Source organism: Taurulus bubalis, assembly GCF_910589615.1.
Source record: "Taurulus bubalis genome assembly, chromosome: 3".
Lineage (NCBI taxonomy): Eukaryota > Metazoa > Chordata > Actinopteri > Perciformes > Cottidae > Taurulus > Taurulus bubalis.
Genome location: NC_136591.1, coordinates 27,449,932 through 27,467,677, shown reverse-complemented (window position 1 = coordinate 27,467,677; position 17,746 = coordinate 27,449,932). Strand labels below are relative to the sequence as shown.

Here is a 17,746-nt window from a genome sequence, read left to right as displayed (position 1 = left end):
AGTGCACAGTGGAGATCACTTACTTCTCAAAAACCTCTCGGTTAAGGTACGTTTGATTATAGCAAGCAGGACACATTCATGTTTGATATGAATGTCAGGGTAATGGACGCAATCACATTCATGATGATGAACTGGTGCGATTTTTGCAGAATACCGCTGTCCATAATGCCCATGTACTGCACATGTATTTCGTTGCGTTTGCTTTGAACAGGTTGTTCACTTCACTTGAGATGCTGTAAGGGACAATTGTGTCCTTTCTGTAGACCAACTACAGACATTTTAACTGTCACGCTCTGCCTTCTGGCAATTCAGCTCATTGTTTTTTTGGTGTGTGTGTCTGTGTAACACCTTTTTATGTTGATTCATCTCATCTCTCATTTTTTGGTAATATAATTAATCAGTATACAACTGATTGAAAAGTTGTACATGTTTAAGAGAGGATTATCTTCCAATACATTGTACACACACAGATGTACAGTTGAATTTACTTTAATTGCAACGATATTATTTAGTTTATAACACATTGTTGTTTATCATGCTATTCCAACCTTTTAACCCTCCACTCCTGATTGAATGCATCATTTCATCTTCAGAGAAAATCTTTGGGTTTTTGAGATATGATCCAAGCAAAATGCGTTCTTACTGTATTAACATATTGTGCATTTCAGTAACTTTCATTGATAAGTATCCCTTATAATGATTAGTAAATGAATGATTTAAATCATTGTATGTTTTCAGACTGGGCCCTTCAATTTAGTGTCGCCTCCCCTCACCACCTACAACCAGCAGCTATGGCTCACCTGCGTGATGCAGGTTGAACACAGCAATAGTAAGACCACCGGATACAGATAACAACTGTTTATCGTGACATTTGAATGAGAGAAATAGCTTTTCTCGTTCATTATTTTGGAAACCTCCTTGGTTTTGGTTAATAACGACATGTTTTGTATTGCCGTCTGTGTCAGTGGGAGACTTCCAGCAGCCTTTTGAGATCAATGTTGAGCTAAAAGGAGTGATGCAGGACGCCAGTGTGATGCACATCAACAATGCGCACCAGAAATCACGGACGTTACACTGCGGGGCCGTAAGTGTCAATCAGCAAACACCTTCCTCTCTCACAGTAGGCTGGATTGTCATTAATCATTTAGTCAGGCAGCAGCAACCAGCACAGCAGTATGATTTTGAAGTAATTTATGGTATTAAATAAATAAGTTCCAGTGTAGCCATGAGTGCAGGGTTGAGTTTTGATCATCATGTGACACAGTAACATCCTCAGAGCAGTTTATTTATGCACAAGTAAGTACAGTTGGATTGTTGACTGAGCAAACTGTGCGTTGCTTGCTTCTCCTTCCAGAAATGTGATGAGATCATTGTGCTCCATCTTGGCTATCTAAACTACACCCAGTACCAGGTCATGGTCAGCTTCAACGGCCTTGAAAATATCACATATGAAATGAAGGTCAAGTTTGTGGTACGTGACAAACGCTGCACACTGCTAAACTTTTTACTTTTGCCTTTTTACTATTTTTGTTTCTTTTGCTTTTGTTCAAAATTTTAAAATTTCTCCTCAGTGGAAAACGTACAACGCCAGCTTCTCTCAAGTGGAGATCTGGTTCCGGTTTGTCTTTGTGGTGCTGACCTTTATGGTGACGGTAAGAGCACAGATCACTTTTTTTTGGTTCTTAATCCTCATGAATGTCGCATAATCTGTATTCCAATCCGACCAAAACATGACCGTGAACAAAAGACAATCTGTGTTCTGCCTGTCCCAGTGTTTGTTTGCACACTCGCTGAGGAAGTTTTCTATGAGGGATTGGGGCATAGAACAGAAGTGGATGTCCATCCTGCTCCCTATGCTGTTACTCTACAATGGTGAGCTTCAGTATTTTCTCTCTCTCCTCAAGTCATATTTTAACCCTAAAATACAACCTGTACAATCTGGCTTCCCCAATCTAGCTAATTTTAACCATTACAACTGCACATTTTTGTGATCACATCCAAACTGTTGTGATTCCATGTGTCAACTGCCAACGTTACATTTGTCCTGTCCATCGTAAAAGAAGTCCAACTTCAATGTCAGGTGTGTTGCTTAGTGTGTTTTGTTGCTTTTGCTGTTCAGATCCATTTTTCCCGCTGTCATTCCTGGTGAACAGCTGGTTTCCAGGGACGTTAGACACTTTCTTCCAGGCTCTGTTCCTGTGTGCGCTGCTGCTCTTCTGGCTCTGTGTTTATCATGGCATCAGGGTTCAGGTGGGTCCAGTACTACACATGTACCTAAATGGTTTCCTCTCATTTTTATCGTATTATGAATCTTATTTCATGTGTTTTTATGTTGTTTCCACAGGGTGAGAGGAAATGTCTGACGTTCTACCTGCCGAAGCTGATAATTGTAGGTCTTCTGTGGCTGTCGGCGGTTACACTGGGCATTTGGCAAACGTAAGTCTGACTCCACCGGCCGCTAAAAGCCTGATTCAAACTCTGAATAAAAACACGACTGAAAAGATCTGCTCTCCTCTATTGAATGTGCAGGGTTAATGAACTCCAAGACCCTACCTATCAGTATAAAGTGGACATAGCGAACTTCCAGGTGAGACTAAGTTTTAATGGTACAGGTTGTGGTAAAGGAGGTTGACATGAGTGTTTGGACAGTATTGTTATATTTATGTATTCTTTTGGCTGCCAGTTTAATGAAGTCTCATGTTATTTCTCCAGGGCATGAAAGTATTCTTCCTGATCGTAGTTGCCCTCTACATTCTCTACCTGATTTTCCTGGTCGTCAGAGCTTGTTCTGAACTCAAGAACATGCCTTACTCAGGTATCGCAGCACACCACACCTCTCTGTGTTTGAGTCAATTGCTGTTAGTATGATTACATTAATGTGCTGTGTTTTCAACCACTAGATCTCCGGCTCAGGTTTTTGACAGCTCTGACGTTTGTGGTCCTTGTTATAAGGTGTGTTTTTAAGGAAAGTCCCAAACCTAAAGGAACCTGCTGTGTCTGTGTGTGTGTGTGTGTGTGTGTGTGTGTGTGTGTGTGTGTGTGTGTGTGTGTGTGTGTGTGTGTGTGTGTGCGTGCTTTTAAAGTTTGATACGGCTCTTTGTGACGGTCTTTCATCCTGTCGATATTGTTGCTCTTTCTCCTCCAGCATGGTCATTCTCTACTTGAGGTTTGGTGCCAAGGCTCTCCAAGACAATTTTGTGGCTGAACTGTCTACTCATTACCAAAACTATATCTTTTTAAAACAATATTTAATTTGTACTATTATGCAATTTAAATATAACATGTGAAATGCCCTGTCGATGTCTTAAATTGTGAGAAACCTTTCCTTAACTCCAAACATACCAGCTGAATTTTTATCATTCTATGGTCTACTCAACTTTTACTTGTACACATTGGCATTTGTGTATTCCCCCTCCAAAAATGCACTTTATGGTAGGTAATAAATACACTACAATTTCAATTCAGTAGATAATGAAGATGATGTCATGTATTAACCTAACTGTTTAATTTTTCCAGACTCCCAGTTGAAGGATAATCCTGCTTTCTCCATGCTAAATGACTCTGATGATGAAGTAATATATGGGTAAGCATTTTTTTTTCTTATGAATTGTTGATCCTCATAGTCTGTGAGGTGGTATTCCGTGTGGACTTGCATGAACCAGCTGATGTTTACTTTTGTCTTTTGTAAAGGAGTGATTATGAAGACATGCCTTTACAAAATGGACGTGCTATCAAAGCAACCGCCAAGTACCAGGATGAGAGTGACAGTGACTGATGAGGCCTCTAATTGGCTTGTTCCTTTGTTGTGTCCCTGTTGGAAACTATGAGAATACAATACAACAAACTATCATGTGTATGTGTAAATAAGGAGTAGTTGCATTGGTATTATAAAATGATATACTGTATGTGTACATAATTATATATTTTTTAAAGTTCCACGTCTACTGAATGTACTGTATTTTACTGAAAGTTGAGGCAAGTAGCCACTCAATTTTTTCTTCATGCTTTCCCTCTCATTGAAAACAAAGGAAACAAATGGATGTACAATGATACAATGTGTACACGTTTGCAAACTGTTTTCTTTCATTTCTTCACAACCTGAGAGTTGGAATTGATTGGGTAAAGTGCAAGTATTAATTTGGGATTTTCTTTTTTGTTTTTTTTGTGAGAAATCAATGTTATTTTTAATGCTTTCCGTTGTACCACTGTTGTCACTCTATTGTGTTGTTTCTGCCATTACATTCTGTTATCTGACAGTCTGAGAAGAATGAGAACGCATTTATCGGGCCAAAGCTATGTTACATTATAGCGGTAATGGAAAGTAGACTAGGCTTATTATGATGATGATGATGATGATGATGATACTCATACTCATACTCATACTCACCAGCACTGGCATGAGCAATGACTGACTTAAAGTGCCATAGCAATGTTAGCTGTTGATGAATTCTTTTTCCTCAGACATGTTTTTTTTTTATACAGAGAGCCTTGGCAGGAGTAGGTCTCACTTCTCTAACCACTTCTTCCCTTGGAAAGCAGCTTTGTCATTGCACTACTTTAACAATTTAACTCATTTTGCTAAAAAGTGACGACTTAATACTGAATTATCTTACTACCTGGATGATTGGTTTTGGTGAATTGCTTGGATTTTACACAACTGAATGAAGAGGACTACTGACGTATGTTAAATATTTGTTATCCCCACACATACAGTAGATATACCATTGGCCAAATGTATTTGCCTTATGTTGAACATATTATTTTAAGCAATTCTTCTTCCTTCTGTAACTTTCCCTATATAGCTTGCAATGTAAGATTTGCTGCCCTTTCTATTATTTTATAAAACTGGAGGTATGGACAAAAACAGCCAAAACAAATGTTTTCCATATATTCAAATCAAGATGGTGCCTTGTCTTTACGTTTCTTTTACATGGGCTACAGTCTCAAATTGATAAATGCTTTGGCATAATTGTAAAAATGTTGGAAATTCCTACAATTATTGTTGCTTCATAAGATAAAAGCTGTACATGTAGCACTCTGTCTTGTCACATGTAAATAAAGCAACGTGTATACAGCACAGTATTTGTTTTAATCAGTAAGCACTTATTCCAAAAATATAACAGTTTATTCAAATATAGCCAGCTTGACCAAACATAACATGCTGGTTTAGAAAAATACACAACACCCTACAGATTTTAAACACTTCAGGTGCATTGTAGTTGGTTCAGATGGCCAGCCCAAAAACACTGACGATACAGTACATGGACTTGTTCTCCCATCTCACCGCACAGCTTCCTGTTGGGTGTAATATACAAAACATTCAATATCCTCTCAACATGTACAAATTTAAAGTATGTGACAAAAAGTCACCAGTCTCAGACAGAGAGAACATATTACATGAACATTGTGTTTTACCATCAGTAGAGTTGTCCCAGAAGCACGTGTTAGCTGTTTGCAGACCGGCTCCATTTTTTTGCATGATGATACAGGTTACTGTGGGAAAACACTGTCTTTTAACACCAACTACATAGACCAAGAACTGTAATAATAGTATCGTTGCACTGCAGCAGCGCGCGTACCTATATATTTGAAAGGCTTCCCGAGTTTGCTGAGTTGACTGAGGCACTGCTCCACGACACTGGTGGTCCAGTGGTTTACTCTGTTGTGCTGGTAGGCATTTCCTCCTATGGCTGCTTCTACGGACTGCCGAGAGAGACAGTGTCAACAAAGTCTTCAACAAATCCTCACACACATCCTGACATACTTTTAACTGACACACACACACACACACACACACACACACACACACACACACACACACACACACACACAGTCATACTGCTGATCCCCAAACGCACACACTGACATACCTTTAACTGACCCCCCCCCCCCCCCCCCCACACACACACACACACACACTCTAATAGCCTTGCAATTATACTGTAATAGTGGATGTTATAAATCAACGGCCTTGCAATCTGCACAATATAGAACACAACTGTAGCGGGACAAGCTTTTAATGATTCTGTTTTATGGCATACATTCTAAGAGTTAGGTTATGGACGGTGCCTAGCAACCGTTACAGTGCCCTTAGCAACCAATAGGTCGGTGAAGAACCAAACTAACGCTAGCCTTTGAGCCGATGCATAAACTCGGTGGATAAATATGTCTTTTTACATTACCTCTTTAATGATTTTGCTCACTTCTTCAACGACGAACACCGTCTGTTTGGTGATAAACAACACAGTTCAGTTCATGCTAGCCGCTCGTCGTGGCTGTCGTCAAACAAGTAACAGTTAGCTAAATCGGCATTATTAGGAAAGACCTTCAAAGACAGAATGTTTTGTGGGAATATCTGAGCGTTTTCTTAAATAATTAGTTTGAAGTATGAAACAAACCTCCTCTTCCGTCTGATACTCGTCCATCACTAGAGCCTCCGACGTGTGAATCAAGCACAGCGCTATACAAGAGCGAGTCACCGAGGAGACTTCCGGTCGTATTCCTTCAGAATAAAGGAACCGACTGAAAACTTTTTTTATAAGCTGAAAAACTAAATAATAAACTGTGTGCTGTGATAAAATTAACTTATAAAATCACGAATGGCCGTCAAACTAGCTAAGTAACAATATTATTAACTGAATCAATTGACTATATCCAATATGATGAAAATTGCTCGATACAAGTGACCACTTGTCACTTGTATACATTTATTATCTATTTATTTTCATTCAAACAAGTAACGTTAATTGATTAAATTAACAATGATTGCACTGCTGCAGCCGTAAAAAAATCTGATGAGATGATCTATCTGATTTGATTTGCCAGTACATGTTCATTGTCATGATAAAATAAAATACATAAGTATTATAAAACTAAAAGTAAACAGGGTGAGATACCGCCCCATGCTGATCATTTAACGTAAATGACATCAAGTGGACGCACTTTTTTTTCACTTGCTGTCTTGAGGACAATTTCATGGAGGTGAAGGTTTAATGCTTTTACAAAAAAGATTTTTTGGACAGTGTATTATATAGTTATTCCTCATAGTATCCCGGTATTAATTGTTAATGTTCAGGATAACACCTTAGCGTTTGCTCGTCAAGTTTTGTGCAACTGCTAGGTTCGCTAGACTAGCTGAGATGCTAGCTAAAGAGTTAACGGAAGGTAGGAGTATTTAAGGCTATGTTATTCTGCTAATATTGAGTCAACAGCTAATGTTGCTCTCCCAGTCTGCCGAACTTATGTGTTTAGGAAAACTAACTACTCTAATTTAACAATACCTCACAGTAGTAATGTTAACATAGCATTAAGCTAACTGTCTCAGTGAATTTGGTAACATTAATTAAGGTAAAAGTCATTAAAGCTAAGCATGTCCTTACATTACCCTTAACCTCACTCTATTGCTTCTAGCTAAAGGTATATATGAATTATGTCTTAAACTAAATCTATATATTAAGCTAACCTAACTGTTAGATTTCAAGGTTCTCAAGAGTCTCAGGCAGTTAAAGCTTAAAGTCCTGCCTTTTGTTCATTTTCATCCACACTATCTCGTCATTAGAAATAGCTATACTAAATGCCAATCATATATTTTAACTTAACAGTTATACCTCCATTAGATCTATAAAGAGGATCTTAAGGCAAGGTTACTCTTTCGTAGTGCTTATTTGGGAAGTAACACAGCAAGTGACCAGAAACAGCATTAACTATTATAACGTAACTTTCGTCACAAAGGTTTGCAATCGTATATATGTTTGGTACAGATTAGTGCTTAAACCCTCTTGATGTCAAATATAAATTAACAAAACAAAGATTAAAACTATCTTTATATCCATAAGACATCCCTATGCTCAAGTTCCACCAAACTGCACGTCCATAGTTGATTTTCAGGCCAGTTGAGCGGTTTCTCACTTGTTGGCGTCAAATAGATAACACTGGTGATTTTGGGTTGACTTTTGATATGGAAATACAGCATTGCATGATGGGATATGGACCATCTCTTCTCAAGGGACTCTGTTTGCACTCTCCGTTGTTAATATTGTTCACTATAAGCTGTCTGTTGTGGATACATTATAACATTCACACATGTGAAAATCACATTGTAAAGAATGGGATGCATACAATATAGTATACAGTGAAATGGAATAATAATAATAAGAGTATATATAACATGTACTACGTAATTATTTTGTCTTGCTTCTTGGCCTTTTAGTTAAGATCAAATGTGCTATTTGTGCTCATCAGTTTTTATACCTGACACGTCTCCTACCTGGGGATCACACACTGCTCAAAAAATTAAGGGAACACTTAAATCACACATCAGATATTGATGAACGAAATATTCAAGTTGATATATTGATATCTTCTTTGTGTAATTTGTCGAGAACAAACTTACATAAGAATAGTCGATGGAAAACAAAATTATCACATTGAAGACTGGATTCAAAATTAAGCGAAAAATCAAAATCAGGGCGAATCCAACTTGGTTTAGGCCAGCCGGTTGCTCTTCACTTTGGTCTACTGATTTAATTTCGTCTGCTTTCAAGAACAATCCATTTAAAACCAAGGCAGATGTAAAAATGTCAATTTAAACCAAGAAACAAATGTATGAATGGACATAATTGAAAGAAAGCACAAATTAGGTCACACAGGTAAACATTTTGTTTCCACCTTTTTAAAGTTTTTTTCACATTATTGTAAAAAAAAAAAAAACTGGCAACTGTGCCATTTCAGTCTGCAGTTAAAACATTGCAAACAATTGTTAATTTAATACAAACTCTTAAACAGTCTTAAGTCCAAGGAGCAAGACTTCTTTGTCTCATTTCTGTGTGGCGGTGAATGAATTCTGGTCCATTAACTCGCCAACTCTCTCCTGCAGGATCTGAACCACCTCTGCAAGGATGAAGACATGCGTGTCGTCAAGGTCCTTGAGGATGAACTTCTTTCCCAAGGCCATTTTTTCATCCAGGAAGAGGAGGAACTGCTTCATGGCAGGATCACTGGTCCAGTGAGGAGAGGGTAGCAAAGGGAACATCTTCATACATAATTATATTCTGCACAAATGTGAGGATTAACGTACTTCAGTTAATGACTACATTTCATTGAATATTTTATTTTGGTGCATCAGTAGAGGAATATTGACATTCAGAATACGTGATCTAGACACATATACCCTTACCATTCGACAAGGACACCTTTGTGTACGTTGACCATGTTGACGGGTGGAGAGAAACCCTCAAAAACCTGCAGCACAGTAAACAAAGATGTGTTACTTCCCTGGCAGTAAACACGAGCTAACGAAGGCAATGGGCAGACCAGGAACAGTACATTACAATTAAAAAAACATAAACCGAAGTTTTAAAAGTTGCCATGTTTAGGTCTCGGTCTTTGTTTGTTTTTTAACGAGACAGCATGCTTCACATTAAGTAACGTTAGTGTTTAAGAACATCTGCTAGCGTTAGCTTTTGTTTTAAGAGGCTAGCTAGTTATCCCTGACGTTAGTTCAAAGGTACGTGTCATGGCCCCGCAGCTATTCTGCGATTTACAAAATAATGAACAGATTACGCCACCAATAAAGATGAGATACATGGTTTTATTCAAGCGAAGGACTTGAGTTGGACAAGAGACGGACCTTCACCAACCTGAGCGCTGTGGTTGTTCCTGGTTTCTGAGCGTTGTGGTGACGTACGGGCTGTTCCGAGGGACAATCTTCTGCGATCCAAAGATTGCGCGTGGCATAAATACAGTTTATTTAAATGTCGTAAATTACTATTACCATTCATTGTAAAAAGCTATACTGTATTCAACAATGATGAAAACAGCTAATCTTGTGATAGGTAAGTTATATAACAGTCCAGTATTGCCATAGCATTCATGTTCAATGATTTACAACATTCCCCACAATAGTCTAATCAATGCATAAAAAAAACATTAAATGAGATATGCATTGCAAAGTGTCTTTGAGATAAAAAAAAATATGCTGAACACAGACAAGTCAGATTCCAACTTTATACATTTATTCATTGTCAGCATTGCTTGAGGCAATTTGGACTACAAACAAATAAAGCAACCTGAATTATATTAATACAGGTCCATTTGAGGTAAAGTTCAGGAAGGAATATGTTTGGCAGACAATATGACTGATATACTGTAGTTAGAATAAAATACATAAATTACAAAATAAAACCTATCTGGTCAAAAGTACTAAAGGAGCCTGAGTGGCAAATACAGTTCAGTGCATCTTTAAGTAAATATATATTGTATGAGCATATTGTGTCAAATGTGAAACTGGTCAATCAAAGATGATGATTGATAAATGTAAATTAGTTGACATTTGTAATTATGTTCTTTAAAGATGTGAATGATATTTAAAATTCTGAGAGACCAATCTTGGAGGATGACTAGTAGAGCAAACATTTTTATCAAAACTGACAGCTCACAGCAATCAATTTGTAAAAAATATAATCATCTTATGATTACATTAGTGGTTGTTTATGTAAGTGTGCATTAAGGATAGGCAGTTATGTTTTCATTTAGTCAGCGGTCTCCCCCATTTCAAGTAAATATTAGGTTCTATCAGTGTGTGAGGTTCATATATCCGAGTCACTGGCTAATGTAGCTCTGCAGTGCTTCCAGGATGAACTGAAGGCTCCGCTTGTAAAGAAATGAGTCCTTCTTCTCTGGCTTGCAGATGTTGAGATGATCTACGTCCACCTCGATGAGCTCCCCAATGCCGAGATCTGAAACCAAACCAGAGCCGGTTCAAGGTAAGAGCTAAAAGAACCAGACATACTGCTTTCAAGATCAATGCTCTTTTTGCACATGCATTCATATTTAAGCTATACATCACAGATGAATGTGTCTCATTTCACACATGCATTATTGTTACATACTTGCTGACTGTGTTGGTACCACTAGTATCTTGAGCATGGGACCAATGTTTGTTGGCAGCGTCTCTGCAAAGCTCAGCACCTTGAATTCCTTTTCTTTGGCCATGTTCAGGAAGTCCTCATTAAGGTTGCGCAGTGCCGGAGAGTCTTAAAAGCACATGGACAACAACTTAAAATAGATATTGAACATTTTCTATAAAACACAAGACAGTGATGGACCCCATAATTCATTTTAACCACCTACCTTTGCAAAGTTCTCTGACTTCTACCGAGGGAAAGAGAAGATATCTGACACTGACCGAGTACTCTGCCATAAAGGTGCCATGGTGAGGAACACTATAGAACATAATTCCCTTGGTGTTCTTTAACAGTCCTTGCATATCTGGGTCTTCTGAGGCATCCAGCAGCATTTTCTTCACAAGCAATCCTGGCAAACACAATAAGCACAACTTTTAAAGTAGATACACATAATCACATGTAGGTACAGGTGTGAAATGAGATCACACCATTTGTTTTTCATGTGGCATTCAAGGGATTTGAGTAAAACTCTGAAGTGCTTGTAGAAGGAAAGCTCTGACAGAATACCTCCCATACTGTGGGCTACCCAGACCACAGGCCTCTCTCCAACTCCGGCCAGTTTTAACTTTTTTAGTAGCTCTTGACTTCTGTAGGCCAATGACTTCCTGAAGAGACCAAAGAATGATTCAACAGTTCACTTTTTGAGAATCTGTTGGAATTGGTCATAATAAATACTAGAACATTTAGGATAATTAAACATTTAATTGAATTAAGCATTGTAGTTTAATTAGATTTAAATAGTCATGATGTTGGATGAGTTATGCAAAAAATAGAGTTATTACTATTGGTAAGTAATCAAAGTCACATGCACATTGGAACAATATTTTATCCATGAAGAAATTACAGATTCCTCACATCTGATTCTCAGCGGGACACTTGGCCATCCAGTCACTGAGGTGACTGTCATACTCCACTGATAGTATTCTCAGATTTGGACAGTCGGCAGCCAACCACGACTGTCAATAAGAGGGGACATAATAACAAAGAAGAATTCATAGTTGTTTTAAAGATTGAAGCTAAAAATGTAGGAGGAAAAACATGGAAAGACACTTAATGGTGATCCACCATATTCTACAGTAATTATAGGAATAATGTGAATCTCTCACCCTTGGCCAGCACTCGGTGTAGTCCTCCCTGCTTTCTGCCTCCTTCTCTTCCTCTAACATTGTGCGGTCCTTCTGCCTCCACGTCTTAAAAGCTGCCCCAAGAATCCCATGGATGAAGAGCACATCTGCTTTAATTGGCTGGCTGTAAATTAACACATTTTCAAGTGTTGATTTACATACAAAATAATATTGAACTAATACTTTATTAAAAACACATGTAACCAAAGAATCGTTTTCCTACTTGTCACGTGTTTGTGGGTGGAGGATATAGACGCCGTCTTGGTATTTCTCTTTCACCGTCTCCCTATCCAGGTTGGCCAGAGCGCGGGCTGCATGCGACGCCTGCATGACATTAGGAGACTGCATCATCTCAGCCAGAGCCGATACCCAGCCTGAAGGTGAGATATAGGTAGGGAAAAAATAAAATAAAATATTGGCTGTATTATAATCTGTTGTTATGTTTTAAGTTAATACAATTGGGACAGTAAGTATTAATAACAGAAAACAAAACACAAACATATGAAGTGTGAATCACGAGTATTTTAAGTCTTTGTAATGGAAAATGTGTTACCTGCAGATGAAATAGGCACATTTAATCCACACATCATACTCAGTACACCCAGTCAAGATTACACATAACTAGACCTCTCCATGGAATAATCAGAGGAGTTGCAGACTTACCAGACTGGGATATGGCCTGGTGAACACTCTCATTGAGCGCCAGATTTCCTATGATACGAACAATGTTCCTCTGAATCTTCAGGGAGTCTCTACGAAGCTGATAAACCCTCTGCAGGAGCTGCAGACCACCGTTGGCAACTATGTAGTCACAGTGGCTCTGGACCTGCAAACCGGATGCGTTTCAGTAAGTTGAGAACATTTATTCACCTTGCCGAGCAATCAATACCAACCAGTCTGAACAGGGGAGATTTTTTTCTTCCTACGAACCAAACTAACTGATGGGGTTATAGTTGTTTCCGTTCGGTAAACTATGAAATGTATTTCAGTTCAGTGTGCCGTGTATACAATTAAAGCACTCTTTTTTTAAATACTTGCATGATGACAATAATCCCTTCAACCATGAAACATAAGAATCCACAGAATTAACCAAACTAAAACAAAAGTTTTTTTTGTTTTATGAATGAGCTTTTTACTTTTAAATCTCAGGGGAAGATGAACAAGACTTGCTGTTGAATGTTGTTCTGTGTTGTGTTTTAACAATAATTATGATTAGTTAACTAAAGTGAATCGGACAACTTCCTCCAAGACGAGATTATGTTTCGATGCGTAATGGCGATCATTACCTTTGAGTGCTGTACCAGTGCCTGTAGGCAGAAGGATTCCACCTTCTCAGAGGGAACAGAGGTGAGGCTCTGGGCGTAAGGCAGCCCGTTACCTCCAAAACACCAAAGGCCACCCTGCAGCATAGGAGAGTGTATGCGTTAGTATGAGGAGTTCAAGATTTTGTTGTTCTCCCGCCGGTTTATGTTCTAGGTCGCCACTTTCCAAAAGACTGTCTTCAGAAGTGCATGCGTGAGTCCATGATTCCGTCTCAATTACCCGTTGTGCTGCCAAGGACTGGGTGCTCTCTCTGAGGGCCAGTGAGGTAAAGTACTGAACACATTTGTCCACCTCAGACTGAGGCAAAGACGCCAGCAGTTGCCTCAGTCCATCCTCTGCTGACAAACCCTGTGAAGAAGTGGAAACATCATATTCATCATCTTATATACCTATGTGGTGTAATTATATTGTAAACAATCAATAGAATAGAATAGTTAATAGTTGAATAGTGTCACTTGCACTTTGAAGTAATAGAGCTTTTGAGGTATCCTACATAATAGACCGATCTATGGAGATACTTACATCCTCCAGGTCAGGCAGTGCAGGTGAGCGCAGGAAGAATCGAAGGTCTACCTGAGGGGTCCGAGACAGGCCCACTGCTGTTCGCTGGTCTATAACCTGGGCTGCTGTCTGGTACTGGTAGTCTGCGTTATTGACAACAGGTGTGAACTAATCCCACCTCAGGTTTACAGTGAACCGGAAGTGATATGCAACAATGTTGTGTATTTTACCGTGCCAGTTATGATTTTCTGCAAGCTCCTGAACGGCTTGTAGTCTGATGGCTTTATTGGCTGACATTGTCTTCTTCAATAAGACCCATAATGCCACCTCATGTGGTTCTGCATCCCCATGGTTGAAGTGCTCTAAGTCTAAGACATACAAATGGAAAGCTTACTGACTTGCTGAACATTTCCAGAATGAGGTGGATACAGGGTAAACAAATATTGCTCAAGGCACTGTGAAATTACATTCAAACTGTATTTACCATGACTAACTACCAGTATCTACACTACCACTTTTACCTTGTGGTTTCAAAACTTCTGTCATCAACTGGGCAGCTTTTCATTTAAAAAAGGTCAAAAGTTGATTTATTAGATAATTTATGGAAAATATATCACATTTCTATCATTAAAAACAATCTGTGCATTTCCATTTACAAATCATGAGTGATTAATACAGTTAGAATATAGGGCAAACAAAACAATAAATCATGTAAATTACAGCCAATTGCACGATATACACATTGATGCACAAACTATGGGACATCAAAACAGGAAGTGCATGTACAAAGCAGGTGTTTCCTGTAACCTTCATGTGCACACGCCACATACAAATGAGTCTTCAACTGTAGTTTTATGAGAATACATATCTGTTCTTCTATTAGCAGCAACTTCTGCTTTCCAATCTTAGAAACGTGAGGGGCCGTACTACGGCTCAAACTGTGAAATTTAAGATATGACAACTTTTGGTTTCTTACCATCTAGTGATTGCAGCAAAACCCTCGATGATATTTCCAGAAACCGCCTCGCTGCTTTATGAAGTTCCCTCCTTGCTTTGTGTGTCAGCCCTAGACAGATTTGTGGAAAAATACTACTATGACCTAGAAAATTAAAATTACATTTTTATAACAACACTACCAAGATAACATAAGCTATTTAGTAATGTTTGCTCATTTGTAGCTCAGTATTGGTTGGGAGGTGATCGTTTCCATTAAATAAGAGAACCTTGACCAGTGGAAGTGAGATCAGTAAACAGGCTGACCCACACATTCATGCAGGAGAGATAGTAGATAGGGGAAGGAAAGACTGGGAGTAATGATAACGGATGTCACTTGGCACCTGAACATGGCAAAAACCCTGTATAATGTTGTGCTCATACAAGAAAGTTATAAAGCCATTCAGCATATTGCAGATGTTATCTAGCTGGTCTGGGAAGTCCAAAAACAAAACATCAGAACTAAAACAAAATCTCAAAAAGGTCTTATTCTTTTCAGTCTTGTAAAGTATTTTAAAACGAACACATAGTCATTTCTCAATGTAGTCATAAAGTCTAGGTGGATGACATTCAGTACCTGCAGTAAGGTTCTCCCTTTCATCGGAGGGCGTTGCTTTCAGATAGACGTAAGACTTGTACTTCTCCTGAAGGATTGCACTTGTGTCAATGGTCACAGCCTTGTTCAAGGCCACCACTTCGTAAGTGATAAAAAGACAGCCCCTGCAGAAAGACAATGGATAAGCTGTGGCCCACAGTGAGAGATCTTTTCACATAAGTCAAGGATCAAAGTACATTATGTGTGAATACTGTAACTTACCCCGAGACCACTGCACCAGTTACCTTAGCAACCTTCCCTACATGTAAGGGGTGGGAAATGAATCCATAATAGATGAGTGTTTGAAGATGTGCTCACAGAAGCATAAAGGTTGAATCTGTGTATTCAGAGATAGCACAATACACGGTATACACAGTGTCTCATAATAACTTACTTAAATGTTTCCACTGAAACACTTTCCTGACTCCAGGCGGCCCAGCTGTGCTCAGCCTCCGACAGCGGATCAGTCGCAGAGCTGCACCAGACATCCTGCACCTGCACCAGTATGTTGAGTTCATAACTTGACCACCTCAGAGGAACAACAACAACTTTTTACAACCTTAAACTAGACACGTACATACCATAGAGTCAGACGTGAGGCGTATTTCATGTAATGTTATCTAACTATATAATGAACGGTCTACGTCATGGAGCGATCAAGGCAAAACAACAGTCCGGAGCATTAATAGTCAACTTGCTAATTTATTGAGCTAATAAGTCAAATAAAGTCCTCTAGCTCTAGTTAGCTAACTTAGCTGCAGTTAACTCGGAATAACAAGCCAGTAGCTTCCTCAACCATCAGTCAGTGAGTCCATCCTTCCGCTTTGTGTCAAACTAAATCAAGCTACGAGACACTCATGTCGCTAAAGTTAATATAAACTGGAACAACAAGATAAACTAAGCGCGAGCTAACACTAAACTACTCAAGGTTTAACGTTAGCTTTTGGCAAATGTTTCCCTTGTCAAGCTTTCCGCTAGCAGCTAGCTGTTCGCTCCCAGCTGGCCGGTGAAGTTGCCGTGAATCGTTTCATGCGGGTTGGTTTTCATCGTTGAACACTTGACATTTACCTTGTTTATCGACCCGCCGCAAGAGGACTACAGGAATGTCCTCCACGGCTGAAGCGCCCGGTGTTGAACACAAAAGCACGACGGAAACTTGTCTCACAAATAATACGTCATCTTTGACCACGTGACGTTGTTACGCTCAGTCAACCTGCAGTAGAATAATGGCCGTTTCTCAATACCCAAGTACACAAGTACGGACTTGTGAACTTTTGGAGTCTGGACTTGGAAGTCCAGACTCTCAAAGACAGGAGAATGCAGGACGATCTTTCTGCAATTGGAACAGCAGCTGACTTGATGACGTCACCACCTCAGCTGTTGTTGTCATGAGTAACTCTGATTCTTCACAAACAAAATATGACAACCCTGCTTTTTTTATACTGGTTTCACAGACATACACATATCATTGTATATATATATATATATATATATATATATATATATATATATATATATATATATATATATATGTATATGTATATATATATATATATGTATATGTATATATATATTGTATATATATATTGAAAAGGAATCCTCCTCGCCAGGATATTCCTCGAGTGTTCAAGAATTGACAGAACAGGTTATATTACAGTTAAGGTTATTTATTTAGCAATTACACACATACATGAAATGCATACCTACAAGGCCTTGGACTCAGCTCCCCTGATGGTCTGCTCTGCATACAGTCTGCACACAGCCAGCACACCCCCAGAATGAGAGTGGGCCTCGTTCTTTAAGAACAATGGATATTTATCCCATTTCTGTGAGACTCCCCCTTATCTGACTTTCATATTTGTCTCAGTCTTAGTAGCGAAAAAGGGAGCTGAGTCCGTCTGTAATTCAGACATCTAGCTGACATCAGCAGCAAAGACAGTCTGTCTGTATCTAATCTGTTTAGCCAAGGTCAAAAGCGACTGAGAACTTGACCAGTTACGATTTCTCAGCTTCGCTCAGCTTCGAGACACCTTCTTTAGTATAAGTGGGACATGAAACTTTAGTCAAAGTAAAGTAGTACAACATATAAATCATTAAATTCTCTTCAATATATACACACACACACAGATACACATCTTATTGTATATATTATATTTGTATAAATATGTATCATATATATATACTTATATATACCGCTGTAGTTCAAAGTACAAGTTAAATTAAAATCTTAAGTTATAAACCTTAAC

General features: G+C 38.7%; 4 protein-coding genes across 8 annotated transcripts in view; 1 reads left to right on the top strand and 3 right to left on the bottom strand.

The window, feature by feature from the left end:
• The window catches only part of tmem181 (transmembrane protein 181), a gene marked incomplete at its 5' end in the record, with an annotated part of 7,568 nt that extends 2,497 nt beyond the window's left edge, over positions 1-5,071 (top strand). The window contains 15 exons of one of the 4 annotated variants that reach the window (XM_079216315.1): positions 1-46; positions 739-829; positions 966-1,084; positions 1,355-1,471; positions 1,572-1,652; positions 1,773-1,872; positions 2,120-2,250; positions 2,345-2,436; positions 2,530-2,587; positions 2,713-2,815; positions 2,901-2,952; positions 3,146-3,255; positions 3,346-3,432; positions 3,517-3,583; positions 3,691-5,071. The exon at positions 1-46 is cut by the window's left edge and continues 22 nt beyond it. In XM_079216315.1, the coding sequence (XP_079072441.1) occupies positions 1-46; positions 739-829; positions 966-1,084; positions 1,355-1,471; positions 1,572-1,652; positions 1,773-1,872; positions 2,120-2,250; positions 2,345-2,436; positions 2,530-2,587; positions 2,713-2,815; positions 2,901-2,952; positions 3,146-3,255; positions 3,346-3,432; positions 3,517-3,583; positions 3,691-3,775 (1,339 nt within the window). In that variant the 3' untranslated portion in view covers positions 3,776-5,071. Of the gene's footprint in view, positions 47-738; positions 830-965; positions 1,121-1,354; positions 1,472-1,571; positions 1,653-1,772; positions 1,873-2,119; positions 2,251-2,344; positions 2,437-2,529; positions 2,588-2,712; positions 2,816-2,900; positions 2,953-3,145; positions 3,256-3,345; positions 3,433-3,516; positions 3,584-3,690 lie in introns of all 4 variants that reach the window. The other 3 variants (XM_079216316.1, XM_079216314.1, XM_079216313.1) reach the window with 3 other exon arrangements.
• Positions 5,072-5,076: 5 nt separating this feature from the next.
• dynlt1b (dynein light chain Tctex-type 1b) lies at positions 5,077-6,432 on the bottom strand. Its single transcript, XM_079216317.1, has 5 exons — positions 6,399-6,432; positions 6,183-6,224; positions 5,580-5,703; positions 5,416-5,493; positions 5,077-5,295 (listed from the first exon to the last, which is right to left on the bottom strand). The coding sequence occupies exons 1-5, from the start codon at positions 6,423-6,425 to the stop codon at positions 5,225-5,227; spliced, it is 342 nt and encodes a 113-aa protein (XP_079072443.1). The 5' UTR covers positions 6,426-6,432; the 3' UTR covers positions 5,077-5,224.
• Positions 6,433-8,449: 2,017 nt separating this feature from the next.
• On the bottom strand, positions 8,450-9,665 carry gtf2h5 (general transcription factor IIH, polypeptide 5). 2 transcript variants are annotated; one of them, XM_079214878.1, is made up of 3 exons: positions 9,629-9,665; positions 9,176-9,240; positions 8,450-8,996 (listed from the first exon to the last, which is right to left on the bottom strand). In XM_079214878.1, the coding sequence occupies exons 2-3, from the start codon at positions 9,208-9,210 to the stop codon at positions 8,816-8,818; spliced, it is 216 nt and encodes a 71-aa protein (XP_079071004.1). In that variant the 5' UTR covers positions 9,211-9,240; positions 9,629-9,665; the 3' UTR covers positions 8,450-8,815. The 2 variants fall into 2 exon arrangements, with proteins under 2 accessions (XP_079071004.1, XP_079071003.1); XM_079214877.1 differs by having other exon boundaries at positions 9,639-9,661.
• A 351-nt stretch (positions 9,666-10,016) lies between these two features.
• serac1 (serine active site containing 1) lies at positions 10,017-16,011 on the bottom strand. Its single transcript, XM_079214599.1, has 16 exons — positions 15,895-16,011; positions 15,723-15,759; positions 15,483-15,625; positions 14,889-14,978; positions 14,143-14,280; positions 13,934-14,055; positions 13,631-13,759; positions 13,375-13,488; positions 12,752-12,914; positions 12,312-12,462; positions 12,071-12,212; positions 11,820-11,920; positions 11,472-11,569; positions 11,131-11,313; positions 10,890-11,033; positions 10,017-10,736 (listed from the first exon to the last, which is right to left on the bottom strand). The coding sequence occupies exons 1-16, from the start codon at positions 15,986-15,988 to the stop codon at positions 10,600-10,602; spliced, it is 1,986 nt and encodes a 661-aa protein (XP_079070725.1). The 5' UTR covers positions 15,989-16,011; the 3' UTR covers positions 10,017-10,599.
• Positions 16,012-17,746: the final 1,735 nt, after the last annotated feature.

Excerpts from the sequence above, each read along its gene's own strand:
- serac1 (XM_079214599.1), bottom strand. The coding sequence starts at position 15,988 with ATGTCTGGTGCAGCTCTGCGACTGATCCGCTGTCGGAGGCTGAGCACA. Across the intron at positions 14,281-14,888 it reads TTTGCTGCAATCACTAGATG|ACTTAGAGCACTTCAACCAT; the intron begins GTAAGAAACCAA and ends TGTATGTCTTAG. Across the intron at positions 10,737-10,889 it reads GGTACCAACACAGTCAGCAA|ATCTCGGCATTGGGGAGCTC; the intron begins GTATGTAACAAT and ends GTTTGGTTTCAG.
- gtf2h5 (XM_079214878.1), bottom strand. The coding sequence starts at position 9,210 with ATGGTCAACGTACACAAAGGTGTCCTTGTCGAATG. Across the intron at positions 8,997-9,175 it reads AAAGGTGTCCTTGTCGAATG|TGATCCTGCCATGAAGCAGT; the intron begins GTAAGGGTATAT and ends TCACTGGACCAG.
- dynlt1b (XM_079216317.1), bottom strand. The coding sequence starts at position 6,425 with ATGGACGAGTATCAGACGGAAGAGGAG. Across the intron at positions 5,704-6,182 it reads TGAGCAAAATCATTAAAGAG|TCCGTAGAAGCAGCCATAGG; the intron begins GTAATGTAAAAA and ends CTCTCTCGGCAG. Across the intron at positions 5,494-5,579 it reads GAAGCCTTTCAAATATATAG|TAACCTGTATCATCATGCAA; the intron begins GTACGCGCGCTG and ends GTTTTCCCACAG.